General features: G+C 43.3%; 1 protein-coding gene across 4 annotated transcripts; it reads right to left on the bottom strand.

The window, feature by feature from the left end:
• Positions 1-410: 410 nt before the first annotated feature.
• On the bottom strand, positions 411-13,096 carry LOC139020948 (acyl-coenzyme A amino acid N-acyltransferase 2-like). Of its 4 annotated transcripts, XM_070431039.1 has the most exons (6): positions 12,907-12,993; positions 6,560-6,648; positions 6,297-6,381; positions 5,125-5,595; positions 4,694-4,896; positions 411-3,395 (listed from the first exon to the last, which is right to left on the bottom strand). In XM_070431039.1, exons 4-6 carry the CDS (start codon positions 5,582-5,584, stop codon positions 2,754-2,756), a joined length of 1,305 nt encoding a protein of 434 aa, XP_070287140.1. In that variant the 5' UTR covers positions 5,585-5,595; positions 6,297-6,381; positions 6,560-6,648; positions 12,907-12,993; the 3' UTR covers positions 411-2,753. The 4 variants fall into 4 exon arrangements, with proteins under 4 accessions (XP_070287140.1, XP_070287138.1, XP_070287139.1 ...); XM_070431037.1 differs by lacking the exon at positions 6,560-6,648 and having other exon boundaries at positions 5,125-5,684; positions 12,907-13,096; XM_070431038.1 differs by lacking the exons at positions 6,297-6,381; positions 6,560-6,648 and having other exon boundaries at positions 12,907-13,096.
• Positions 13,097-13,972: the final 876 nt, after the last annotated feature.

The raw sequence follows: 13,972 nt of genomic DNA, 5'->3' as shown, positions 1-13,972 counted from the left end.
AACTAACTGTGAAAAGTTTTTAGTATATAGTAAACACTCAATAAGCATTTTTGTGTCTGCGTTTCTGTAAAATAGGTGGCTTATTGTCAGCTCATCTCCACTCAGAAGGTGACTCTACTCACCATAGATTTCACTTCTCACTGTCCCATCATCACAAAGAAAATGTAACACAGTCACCTCTCACTACAATACATAATCCTCAGGTTATGCGTATTATGTGACTTACAAAATTTTAAAAGTCTAATAAATAAATTTAAAATGGTTATTGATTTTTAATTCCTCTCACTCAATTTTCTTTTTAAATTTTGGCTGTGCAATTTATCCTACTATACCGCCTCAGTCCAGATCAAGGGAGAGTGTCCACGATCCTGATAGTCTTCAGTACAAATAACAGACAAGCCCACAGTCAGTAGCTTAAACAAATAGGGAAATTTATTGAATCCAATAACAAAAAATCCAAAGGTTAAACAGCTATGAAAACAACATAATTAGAGCCCTCGTTCCACTCTCTGCAACTCCTTTGGCTCAGACCTTGTGTATTGGTTTTGTCCTCAGTCTGGCTGCTCTCATGGCCCCAGTATATCCTCAGTCTTAAGACAAAACAACATCCAAAGGGAAAATCTCCCATATCTTTGTTTTCTAAGACAAGGAAAACTTCACCCCAAATTCCCAAATGTCTCTTTCAATCTCCATTATCTTCAGATGTCTCTGACATCTCATTGGCCAGAATGATGTCACATGTCCAAGCCTACACTAATCACTGGATAAAGAGAAAAGACCAATATGATTGGTCCACACCAATTAGCACTCACCTGTGGGGGCTGGGGTTAAGTCTAGAATTCTCCAAGCACAGGGACCCAATTGGAGACTACTAGAAAGGAGGAAGGTTAGGCTACCAAGAATATATGCAGCACAGATTTCAAAACCAATAACACTTTCTACCAGAAGCAACAGAAATCTGTGAAGAGCACATACGAAAATTAGGGAAAAATACCCAGACATGGTTAAAACATGACAATGAAACAATAGAGTGGCAAGCCTTAGCGATAAAGAAAATCCAGAGACTGTTTAGGGCTGACAGGTCGAGAATTATTTGTGTATTAAATAAACTGTTGTCTTTTGTCTAACCACCATGGAAAGGGAATCTGATAGGGTGAAAATCACTGGGACTCACTTATGCACTTAAATAGGAAAATAACAAGTCTTCCACATATTAATTTAAACCTGCAGTCAGGCAAAGGATACATGGAAGGAGGGAGTAGCTTGGAGAATCAAAATGTCTGGACAAGACAGTTCAGGAGTCATCTTTGTCCATAGGTTATAGAAAACACTTGAAATGTGGTTTCACCAGAAGAACACTGCCCCCAGCTTTCATTTGATAAGAAGATTACTAAGGAAAAGCAGGCGGGCAAACCAAGCTGTTGGGCGATGCAATCGCCCTTGTTAGTAATGGATCTCATTTTTGTTCACTGTCCACCAAATGGACATGTTCTTCAATGGAGGCTTGGCTCACCTCCATACCCATGGGTAGTAAATCTTGATTGTCTAAGATGTTATGGTGGTCTCATTTCCCATGCCTGTGATTGCTTTAGGCATGAACATGTGATAATTTTTGGCCCGTAGACTATCAAGCAAAATAAAACAGAAATAATAGACCCACTCCTGGTCACATTTTGATGGACTCTCAGAACACTAAGAACAAACAGAAAATTGTAAAAAGCTTTCAAAGAAAGAAGGGAAAAAAAAAAACCCCAAAGGACTAACAATCAGACTTCTCATTGGGGATACATTTATTTTAAAGAAACAGAAATTGATGAATCAGATTTGACTGATAACCAAACCAAAAGCTATTCGTAGAAAAGATCACTAAAATAGACAAGTATTTGGTGATTCAAACCAAGAGGAAAAGGAGATAGCATGTAAATATACAACAAAGGCACTTGATTAAATTCAATCCCATTCCTGATTGAAATTGTAATAAGAAATATATTTTAGGAATAAAAAGAAGCATCCTATTCTAAAAAAAAAATTAAAGTATCAACTGGAAATCTATAGCAAGCATTACACTTGCCAAAATAAAAAGACCAGAGCACTGAGGGAAAATAATTGTTAACATCAAATTCTATATGAAGAGTTCAGATGACACTCTGATCGCTCCATTGCAAATTTTTCATGCAACGAAGTTGTGAAGAAACCAGGTCAGTTGGTAATCAACTTGTAAAGACACTATGTCATGGATGACCCACAATCTGGATTTGTTTGACTGTCTTTTTGTAAGTGCCATTTAATTTGTTCTCTAGCCACCACATTAATAAGACATTTGATCTAAAGGCTTGATTAAGTTCAAATTCAACAGTGTTGTTAGAGGTAGTTCTGGGCACTCTACCTTACATCTCATCATGAAACACATAACATCAAATTGACCATTTTCAGAGGTGCTAACTTTGATAGGAGAGTTCAGGTGGTGGCAATACCTAGACCCAAGACATCCCTAACAGGGGTACAAAAGATTCTGTTTGCATTGAAATGGCAACATTTCCTGGTGCATATACACTAATATTCAATTTATAAAAATTCAAAGTACATACAAATTTGTCATAAATACTTCAGAGGCACCCATGCCCTGGTCCTTTGATTTCGTCCAGTTTTCTTGCAGTTCATTCAAGATGTTTGTGAATATAGAGAAATCAGAAGGGCCCCTCTCCTCACCACATCCCTGCCTTATCCTCCTCCATCTCAGCCTCAGCGCTTGCTCAGAGCTGGCTTCTGGTTGGAGTGAGGTGTTGCCTGAAGAATTTCTGGATCTCTCCCCAGGAGTGCTCCTGGGCTGCAGCATGCGCAGCAGGGTCCCCTCCCCAGAGCAGGGGTTGAGAAATGGAATAATTATTGGAAACGGCAAGGGGGTTATTAAGGGGAGCAGAAACAGGGTGAATACGGGATGCGTAGCACAGGGGTGCATAGGGCGGCTCTAGAAGGTGGCCTGCCCCTGGGTAGAGCAGCATCCTTCCATTGCTTCTCCCATGGCTCTTCAGCTGCTCCAGGGCCTGCTTAGCATATTCTTTGCTATTGACCGATTGGTCGTCCTCTCCTATAATGAAGAGGATCTGACCCTGGGCCTTTTCAATAGGAAACACGCTCCGCTGATTCAGCTTCTCCTGGGGGTCCCCCCTGTAGTGGAGGAGGCTCACAGCCCCTGAGACGTGCACCTGCATACGCTCCAGAAACGAGGGAATGGGTGACATAACCAGACCCCTGTACCTGAAAGGAAAGTCGTAGAGGGCAGTAGGCCCATTGATGCAGACAGTGGCAACCACCTGCTTCAGGAAGCAGGCCATGGCCAGCCCGATCTCTGCACCTTTGCTCACGGAAAGCACTCCGATGCCTGGCCCTCGGATCTGAAACACAAAATGAAGGGAACCCATGGCAGGCCATCCACTGAGAAGCCGGGCCACAGGCCACTAGCTAGTATGACGGGCATTAGCACAAGTGAGGAGGGAGTCCTGGCGCTCGGGGTCACCAGCTTTTACAACTGTGAACACTACCCACCTCCTGTCTCTAAGCCTATTGTCTAGGGAATGGGGGGTGGTGATAGTATTACCTACCTGCAGGATTGTTATTGAGGCTCAAGGGAAACAATAGAAATAAACACTCTTTATCAAAGGCAGAGTTCTATAAAAGCCTGAAGGATCTAATGTACCATCAACAATCTACATCCTAAAAGCAGGGGCAGGTGAGCTTTCTGAAGAATCAAGGTCTTCTCTCCAGGTAGGAAAAGAGGTTTCCTGGGTTCTTTCAAATAATATGTCAGTGTGGTTCCTATTTAAGTAGCATTTTACAGCTACAGAGGTTTTGACGTCCATTAACCCAAAGGCTAATCCTAATGAGAAAAGACTTGAATTCTACCGACAGGTGAATTTCAGGACCCTGTCCAACAGGAAAAGCAGTAGGTCAGAGGAGTGGGTCCTTCCTTCTGTTGTAGGCTGAGGGAGCAGAGGGGATGAAAGAGTCTGAGAGACAAGGGAGGAAAGGACCAGCATTCTGGGTAGACTACAGCAAAGACATATCCACCTGGTAAGTTATTTTGCTCACAATTGTATTCCCAACACCCTTCTGTCATCACAATCACCTGATAAAACATTGAAGAGCCCATTGTAAATAAAAAGCAAGCACTTTTTAAAAAATACATATTTTATTGATTTTTTTTACGGAGAAGAAGAGAGAGGGTAGAGAGAAACAGCGATAAGCTGCCTCCTGCACACCTCCTACAGGGGATATGCCCACAACCAAGGTACATGCCCTTGACTGGAATGGAACCAGGGACCTTTCAGTCCGCAGGCCAACCCTCTATCCACTGAGCCAAACCGGTTAGGGCAAAGCAAGCACTTAAAAGGCAATAAGTCTTGGCTTTCTGCTCATTGAAAATAATCATAATATATCCACCCTTTTTTTTCTTGTCTTCTTCGTGCCAGTAAGCACTAAGCTGATCTCCAATCAATCCCACAGTCCCCTAAGGCAGATATGAGCATCAATCCTACAAGGTAGATAATAGCATTCCCATTTTAACTGTAAACTGTTGTACTATGCCCAGGTTTAAACAGACTGGTAAAATGATCAGAACAGACATCTGTGATTTTTTTTTTTTTTTTGTCTTTTGCTATAAGGTTACAAGGTAAAATGAAAAAATTTTAAATACCTTGGGATGAGCTAGTAGCAAGTTGGCAGCTTCCTCAAAATATTCCAGGTCCACCTCCCTCAGTAGCTTGGGCAGGTCTTCATAGGCAAAGTATGCTAATGCCAGGACTGCAAAGCCATGGGCAGCCAGCAGACTGGCTCGGAATTCAACTAGACCCCCTATGCCCCCAAACAAATCCACGATTCCTGGGAAAGGGCCTTCCCCTGAGAACAGCAAAGAGAGGAGAGAATGCGATTAGAAAGAGGCAGAAGAGGGTCAAGTGGAGAGCACAGGCAGTGCAAAATGAATTCCACCTTCACACACAAACACACAAGGGCAAGTTCGTTTTAATAGACCGCGGGACATACTAGTTCTCCGATACTTTGATGCCCTTTGATTTTGTCTTTATTTCCATCAACACTGTTTTCTCCACCACCGAAGACCAGTCTCACCTGGAGGGAGAAAAAGGGCTCCCCGCACGCGGCCTTCTCGGATGGGCACCCGCTGCGTCCCGGGGCTGCGGAACCAGCGCTGCACCACCTGGCTGGCCCGGGGCTGAGCCGTGGCTGAATCGTGGGAGCAAACTGAGTCATATAAGTCCAGAGTGACCAAAAAGGGGCTGTTCACATCCCTCTTCAGCAGCCTCCCAAAAGGCCTGTCAGGCTTCATAGACCAGAAGAGGCCCATGGGCTGGACCCCCACATAGTCGCCTCCAACTGCAGGAGCCTGCTTCAGGTCCAGCTCACCGGCCTCGTCAGCCCTGTAGAAGGCTTTGGACCGGTACAGGTGTCCCTTCTCATCCTTCAGAGATGCCGCGAGGGTCACCAGCTGCAACGGAGGCAGGTCTGTCACTCGGATGTGCACGGGCTCGTCAGAAAGGGCACTGGCTGGGGTGGCTGTCAGCTGGAACATTGGCGACTGCCCTGCAGCAGAAGAGGAGGCTTTGCATTGGAGAAAATTCCAAGGGAAAAATCCAGACCAGGCTTGTGTGAGGTCCAGCCAAGTTAGATTTCTGGAGACGGTACAAGGTCTGCTGAACATTTTGAGGAGGGCGAGGAGACTGCGCAGAGAGCGCCTATTTTTCTCCTTTAAATAGGAGGAAACAGGTTAAGTGACACGTCAAAGTCTCATAAATAATTAATAGTAGAACTGGAAATTCAAGCTGGGTCCAGCACCACAGTCTCCTGTCTTATCCATTATATAACAGTGTGTTAAATCTTAGTTGTGTGGTTTTAAGACAGTTGAGCTTTAATTCCTCAGTGGAGATAATACCCGTGGGGCCAATTTCACAGGGTGTTTGTTGGAACCCAAAGGTGCATGAGGAAGGGCTTACAGGACAACCAGTGCTGATTTTCTTCCCCCCTGCCTACCTGGGCTACAGGCACATAAACACAAAATATACTGTGGTGTGTTTTCTTTCTGTCTCTAAGCTCTCCCTGCCCTTGTAAATCTGACCTCCTGCTCTTTCACAGTTCCTATTATTCGTTCCTTTTAAGGGAAAACAAAACTTTATGATCTTGTCTCTATGTTTGAGTAAAGAAACTATAATGTATATTTGATCAGCCATTTCTTACTCTGCTCAATTATGAGGAAAATTTGGGGTGTTCCTTTCTTATCTTCCTACCTTCCTTTTCTTCTTTCCTCCTTTCTTTCTCCCTTTCTCTCCTTCCTTCCTTTTTTCAAATTTTCATTTCTCAAAGGATTTGAACCTGTTTACAGACAAACAAACACAGAGTAAAATAAAAATAAAATAGGGACCTGGGAAAATATGAACTAGAATCAGAGGCATTGATAAAAGAAAACCTGGAGCATGAAAAGTAGAGCATTTTGTGGGCTGTGAGTTTGGCACTGAAGTCGTGAAAACCGAAGGAAAAAAGGCAACCCAACCTGGTCAGCGTTGTTCTAATTATTCCCGTAGAAACAGTTACCACTTCCTCAGGGGAGAGAAAAGAGTGAGGTCTTCCCAAAATTTAGCTCTGAAAAAAAAAATTTATTCTATGAGACTCTGACATAGGTATGCAGTGTGGGGGGTTTTCCAATAATATCTTCTCACACATTGTAGCAGTAGGTGTCCCCTCAAAAAGTTTGATTCTCCAAGGGATCCTTAATTTTTTATGGGGGAATATGAATTCAAGACTTTCAGGGCTAGATTTGTGAGTAGAAAAGCCTTGAGAAAATAAACTGGCAGGGACAGAAAAGGTGCTCTTGGTATCCAGTCCTTCACGGTGGAAAGAGAGTCATTGGAGGAAGGCGATGGTCAAGAGGAAAGTGCCTTTTTGCACTTTTTTTAAAGTGATTTTCTGCAAAGACCTCATTCCCTCCCAACCTGATCTCCTATCGATAACCGGCATTACTGGTCATGTTGTGTAAACCTAAAGTCTTGGACCATTTGAGTTAATTGAATAATTGTGAATGTTTTTCCTCAACACCCGGGAAGTTCTTAACAGAAGAAGGTGGCATCAGTTCAGACTTCATGGGTCTTTCCTTCATGTTAGTGAGATGGGACAATCATTTTAAAAATCCCATGTCCCATGTAGCATTTTGATGCTGTGGGTATTTTCTGATCTGATCCTTCCTGCAAGCTTCTGTATCTACTGTTTCCTTTGTCTCCCCCAAAAGAGATCGTAAAGAAGGGACCAGTGATTTCCCCTATTTTACAAATCCATTCCTAGGTCTTCTTGTTCTTTTCGTTCTCAAAACTTTTATACAAAGTATTCACTCTAACAGATTTTATTTTCAAGTTGAATTAATTTGAATTGTTTTCGTATCCACTCTCCAGCAGGCATCCCGCCTCTGTTCTGATCCCCCCAAGTGGACTACAAACTCCTCAAGGACAGGAACAATAGGCTAAAACTTTAAGGATCCTATTGATACACATGTGTCATACCATGTACATGCTTGGGAGGTATGAGATTCATAATGTGCACGAAAATAATAACACCAGAAATGTAATAAAAGTACTCTACTTAAATAGTGCTTTTGTAATAATATAAGATGTTGAGATTTCTTCCCCAAGACCTGATTCCTCTTTATCTGAGAATTGCTCCTGAAAAGCCCAGAAAATAACTCTCAGTATCTATGTTTATACCACGTGACCTCAACGCTGGGGTCATTGTGATTGGATCAGGTACAGATACATGATTCAAGACGTGCCAGGGATGTTCTCCTCCCACCAATTTAGAATTGAAACTCAGAGATCACTGGTCACTCTATCAGGGTCAGGACAAAAGGTGAGGCAAAGGGGCACCTAGGTAGCAAAATGTATTGGCATCGCCAAGCCCCTCAAATTCCGAAAGTTTGGATCCCAGGAGCCTCTCTTGCCTCATCCTAGTCTTGGACTCTGTATGTGGCTAACTTCCCAGCATTCCGAAGCTATACCCAGGTAATCACAGAAAGCCTGTCTTGGGGTGGAGTGTGGGAGCTGAGGAGAGAGGGACAGAGACAGAATGAGATTGTTTTTATCTCGAGAAACCCCTGTTCCAGAACAGCACAGCACAGCACTTTGCACCTCACTCCCCCAGCCCTTCAGGGCAGAGCTGCAGGCTCTAGGACCATTTTGCTGCGAGCCAGAGCTGCTTCTCACCACCACAGGCTATGCCCCAGCTGTGTGGAAGTCATCTGGCTCCTTTTGTTTCAGAGCTGCCCTTTGGGGTGTGAGACAAGGACCCCCCCCTCCCCCTCCCACCAGAGCTGGCACCTTTAGCTATGCTTGTAAGTAACAGGTTGTCTGAATCTAAACAGGGCTTATTATTTCTTTATCAGCTGCATCTCTCCATTTTAGCCACATGCAGCTAATCAAATTTCAGTTCATTAAAAATAAAATTTTAGAGAACCTCATCAGTTCCTAACCAGAGCTCCGACCAGAACTTTGGCTGGAGATCCTGGCTAGAGGTCCTGACTAGGCTGCTGATCAACTGAAGGCTGCCTCCGTGTCATTCCTTCTTCGCCGACTCCGTCCACACCTTTGGGGACCCCTGGACCCGCTGAGATTGGACCCCAGCAGCAGTGGTCAAGGCATTGTGTGAGAAATAATCTAGAACAGTCAGTTCCCGCTCCCAACCTTGGGTGTCATGTGGGATGGGAAGGACACAAACTAAGTATCATGGATCTGCAGGATAAAGGAACTGTTTTGGGCCACAGTGACTTGGGGAGATATTAATGGAGGGAGTGGATTTTAAATTGGGGTTGAGAAATGGATAGGGAAAGACCGAAGACATTCTATATATCAGAGATCGACAAAAGCAAAGCCACTGCAAAAGGGACCCATCAAGCATGTTAGAGCAATGGGTGGTCCACATTCTTTGAATCACAGAGTTCACATGGGGAAATGGCCTTGGAACAGCCAACAGCATGGATTATGGAAGGCCCCAAAGCTTTATTTAAATGGAAAGCCATAGATAATTTTTAAATAGATGAGTGACTTCAAAACACAGCTTTAAAATATTAATCTGAGTGGTTTTGTTCAAGATTTGAACCTGAGCCAGTGTGCAGGCAGAGAACACAGTTCAATGGCCAGGGAGGGGTGGCAGAAATAGGAAGTGAGGGTTGCTAGGCAGAAGAACTGGGGGAAAAAGATGGGTACACTTTGCTTTTTTTTTTTTTTTTTAAGATTTTTATTGATTTCAGAGAGGAATGGAGAGGGATAGAGAGAAACATCAATGATGAGAGAGAATCATTGATTGGCTGCCTCCTACACACCCCCTACTGGGGACCGAGCCCACAACCCAGGCATGTGCCCTTGACCGGAATCGAACCCAGGACCCTTCAGTCTGCAGGCCAACGCTCTATCCATTGAGCCAAACCAGCCAGGACAGGATGGGTTCACTTTAGAACTGAAGGAGAGGAAGATATGAATGGTTATTCTGAGGATTTGAGTTTGGGAGGATGAGATGTCACACACTGAAAGAGGACTAGTAGGGGAAATAACCAGTTCTAGGCAGATCCTCAATACACCTTTGGACACGGTGAGTTTGGGATTCAGGTGTAATAATGAAGCTAAAGGGTAAGGTGGGGAGAGACTGGAGTTTGATCACAAAGAAATACAGACTTAGAAATGGATGAGATCTCAGAAGGAGAACTTTAAAGGGAAAATAATAAAGTGCGGAAATTTTGGCAATGACCACATTTCAAAAGAGAAAGATGAGAAAAATAGGGCACAACCAGAAGCCAGATGGTCAGCAAATATATTCCTGAGGGGCAGGAGTAGGGGCTGAAAAAAAGGGACAGGTCTAGGGTGTTAGATGCATGGGGGCAAATGAAGGTTTTGAGTTAAAAACTTTTTACTTTTGATAAAGTAACATTGCCTCCTTTTGAGAATTTGCTGATGGAAGGGGGAAGAGATAAGAAGTCCATTTCCTTTTCAAGGCTAGCCTGGAAGTAAGCACTTCCTTTGTCAGAGGGCAATGCGTTCTGATTCCTACTCCTTGGAGTCCATGGAGCAGTGGGCCAGATGGCACCCACTGGTTCTTCTCTATCCTGAGGAGGCAACATTGGTTGCCTCTTGTCACAATACAGTCTAGGAACAGATTCAATACATCTGCAGAACTGGAAGGTTTACCCCTGATAGAGGAAATTTAACAGGAATTGAGTTAAAAACAAAACAAAACTCATTGTTAACACCTAAGCCAAAAGAGAAAGGGAGAAAATCCTGTCATATTTAGCCTTCTCAGAATGGTGGGTCTTACTGGCCAACGCACTAAATCTGTTTGCCTGTGGAGTTAGCAGAATTCCCTTTCCTCCTCATTCTTTCCGAACATCAGCCAATGTTGGGCAACCTAATCCAAAATGCCCCAAAGTCCCAAGCCCAGTGACTCATTTAAAGAATTTCAGAGTTGAAAGGGACCTCAGAGTTCACTGTTCGATTATAAACAGGGACTGGCAGTCAAGACCTGCCCTGGCCTTTTTTGGGTTAAAGCTTTTTCTGGCTCACATGTTACCTATGGCTGCTTTCCAGAGATGATGACAGAATTGAGTAGCTGCGTTAGACACCATATGGCTTGCAAAATCTAAATTATTGTCCAGTTCTTTACAGAAAGCTTGCGAAAACTTGGGTTTTAGGGCTGGCCACCTATGGACCTTTTTCAACCTGGGCAAAGTCTGATGCTTTTAAAAAGCATCAGGAATACTTTTTGGAAGTCCGAGTTTTCCATCCAGTGGCTTTGGCTGGATTCCAGATAGTGTCTATTCATTTGGCTGTTGAGCTGGACTGGGCACATGGCATAAAAAAATTCTCAGACCTGACTTGTTTCTGCTCAATCCCTGGCCCTTTGAACCAGCACAATAAGAGTGCTGCAGTAAGCAGGGCAAGTAGGGCACACAGGAGAGCAATGTGAAAGCCAGATTAGGGCGGCAATTAGAGGCCGGCGCGTGTGCTCAATGCCCTTTCGTGGTTACATGGTCTGAGCTCAGAGTACCGTGTATTAGAAAACACATTGCCCAGCTCCTGGAGGCACAGAATTGATGACAGTGCATTTTAACGTGTTTTGTTCAAGCAAATGAAGCACAGTCATTTTGGAAAACAGGGAGGCTAAGCTGGAAAATAGCTGAAAATAAACTTTGTTTACTTTAGTTGGATGTGACACAATGCTCTTCTGATAGTTTGTGAGCATCAGAGTCTTTTGTTTTGGGATCGGTGCAAAAATGAAAGTTATCTAACATTTGGTTAGTAAGTCCACCAAACTATCCTGCATTTACTCGAGTAAAGTGAGGTGAGAAGTCCTTCCAAGTGGTGAGACACGTGTTGCTGGTCTGTGGACAGGGTACTAAATCAATACAATCTTTTTGGGAAGCAACTTGGCAATATGCATCGAAAAGGCTGAATGGAGTTTATCCTTTTACCCAACAATTCCACTTTTAGAAATTTGTCCTAAAGCAATCAGGAATGTGGAAAAGATTTATGTACAATGAACATTATTTAAAATAGCCCCAAACTGGAAATATATGTCAAGCAATTGAATTCTGCTTAAAGAAATTATTGTATATTAATATGGTGGACCATTATGGAGCTTTAAAATTACAATTTTAAAGAAGATCATAATAATATGCAGAAGTTTTTATAATATATTAAATATAAAGTATCATAATAAAAAAAAAAAAAATAAAAAAAATAAAATTTTAAATGTAATGCCTCACTCACCGCATTTTTACTGCTCAGTAGGCACAGTTAACTAGTGGCTACTGCCTTGGACAGTGTAGATATAGACCATTTTCATCATTATAGAATAGTCTATTGGATAGCACTACTCTAGATGATAAATTATTCCTCAAGGGCAGGAATTATACCTTGTTCAACACTCTATTCCTTGATTCCCAAAATAGTGCCTGGCATATATTAATGGCTCAGTAAATGTTTGAGGAATTCAATTTTTTTAAATGATAGATAAGAGAGCAAAAAAATAAAATAAAATTGAGTGAAACTTCTCAGAGAGGATGAAGAAGAATAGAAACCCAGTTGAATTTTGATACACTACTACTGAAGTTGGGGGACTCCTCAAAGTCCAATATAAAATTGCCAGGCTTCCCCACTTCTTTGCAGCAGAAAGCAGAACCCTGCACACTGCAAAGTATGAATGATAGGAAGCAACAACACAGAGGCCAAGAAACCACAACTGAGCCGCCTCCCACGGGATTAGCCTTGTTGTTGGAGAGGGAGCCCTCAGCAATATGGATGCAACCTGATAGGGGCTGAGAGCTTAAGGCCACATTGTTGAGCTGGTTCCAGACCCCCACATTCACAGGGGAAAATGGATCAAGTCTATGCCCGCCAGGAGAACTCAGAGGAAGCGCAGTTAAAAACTGGCCAAACACCAACACATGGGGTGAGCTGGGGCGGGGGGGGGGGGGGGGCGGGCAGGACACAAAAAAATAAAAGAGAGCCAAAGGTCACCTATAGGAGTTAACATGCCTAATCAAGAAACAACAATTTCATTTCCTTTAGGAGCCTAATGCCTTTCTTTCTTCATCAGGAGCACGTCCTCCCCCTCCTTCCAAGCAAAAAATCTTAAAAACAATGTCTTGAGTTAAGAAACAATCTCTCCATAGATTCACATGAACTGGACCCTGAATTTTGCAGCCAAGTATTTCTGATCAATAACCCCCGAGGATGTGAATCAATGGGCCCTCTGAGAACTGTGCTACCTGCTGAGACAAGAGAAACACACACAGCACAATGAAAGCCGCCTTCCCAGGGATCATTTCTGTCCTGCTCTGACAGCCCTGCTTCCCCAAACACTCACCCTGAATTCCCCTGCTGGAAGCAGTCGGGAGCAGAATGCGTGTTGAGCCGACTGCAAGCACGGGACACTTGCCTGTTGCCCTCTGACTTGTCTTATTCATTCAAAACACGCTAATTTATATCGTTCAAAACACACCAGCCTTCTGTTCAAAGTTCAAATTGTCTCCACAGAAACAGCAATCAGCACTTTCGCTTTAAGGCCCCAGTAGGCGGCGGGTCTGGGCAGAGGCTGTGTAGAAGTTTCCTATTTCATCATACAGCTCTGGTTTTCAGGCCTTGGCTCCACCTCTCAACTCCCAGCTCTAGTCTCCTTCGCTTCAGTTCCTTCTGGATCTTCTCCTCTAAGTCTGTGGCCTCTTAGGCAGCTGCCTTTTTGGTGGCTTTTAAAAAGATGAATCCCAAATACCCGTCTTCAGAGCAGTGTGGGTTTTAGACTCCCTGGAAATATTGGGGTGGGGTGGGGGTGGGGGAACACTTTGTAAAGTACGTGATTAAAGTATATGATAACCACTATGCAGTACACCTGAAACTAGTACAAAATATTAACTGCAAAGTGTAATTTAAAAATAAAATTTAAAGTTCTTTAAAATATATGTATATAGCCCTGGGGGGACGGGGTGTCTTAGCTGGTTGGTGACATCCTGTGCACCAAAAGGTTGCCAGTTCAATGTTGCGCTCTCACATCGGAGTGTCCCTGTCTATCTCTGGCCAGACCTGAAAAAGTGTAGATTCCTCAGATACATATTTTAATTCCTAGAATAAACACACAAACACACACAAATATTTAATTAACCCAAAAGGAGACAGGTGATCTGAGTATTTTAGCTGTGTAACAAACCACCCCAAACGTAGAGATGTGCAACAGTAATTTATTTTGCTCATATATTCTGTGGGTCAGGAATTAGGACTGGACTCAGTGGGATCTGCTTGTCCCTATACCATGATGTCTGGTATCTGAACTGGAAGATCAAAGGCAGGGGGATAAAATCAGCAGAAGGCTTATTTTTTCATGTCTGGGAGTTGATGCTGGCTCACACCTGGGCGTGTCATTTCTCCTATATTGGGGT

Source organism: Myotis yumanensis, unplaced genomic scaffold (genome assembly GCF_028538775.1).
Source record: "Myotis yumanensis isolate MYYU_CA2020_CCGP unplaced genomic scaffold, mMyoYum1.0.hap1 SCAF_12, whole genome shotgun sequence".
Taxonomy (NCBI): Eukaryota; Metazoa; Chordata; class Mammalia; order Chiroptera; family Vespertilionidae; genus Myotis; species Myotis yumanensis.
The sequence above is the reverse complement of the archived record's forward strand: the minus strand, read 5'-3'. Positions and strand labels throughout refer to the sequence as shown.

Coding starts and splice junctions, on each gene's coding strand:
- LOC139020948 (XM_070431037.1), bottom strand. CDS start 13,006: ATGAATAAGACAAGTCAGAGGGCAACAGGCAAGTGTCCCGTGCTTGCA. Junction 6,382..12,906: donor TTCCAGCAGGGGAATTCAGG/GTGAGTGTTTGG, acceptor GTCTGTAAACAG/GTTCAAATCCTTTGAGAAAT. Junction 5,685..6,296: donor GAGGAAAGAAGAAAAGGAAG/GTAGGAAGATAA, acceptor TACCGTCTCCAG/AAATCTAACTTGGCTGGACC.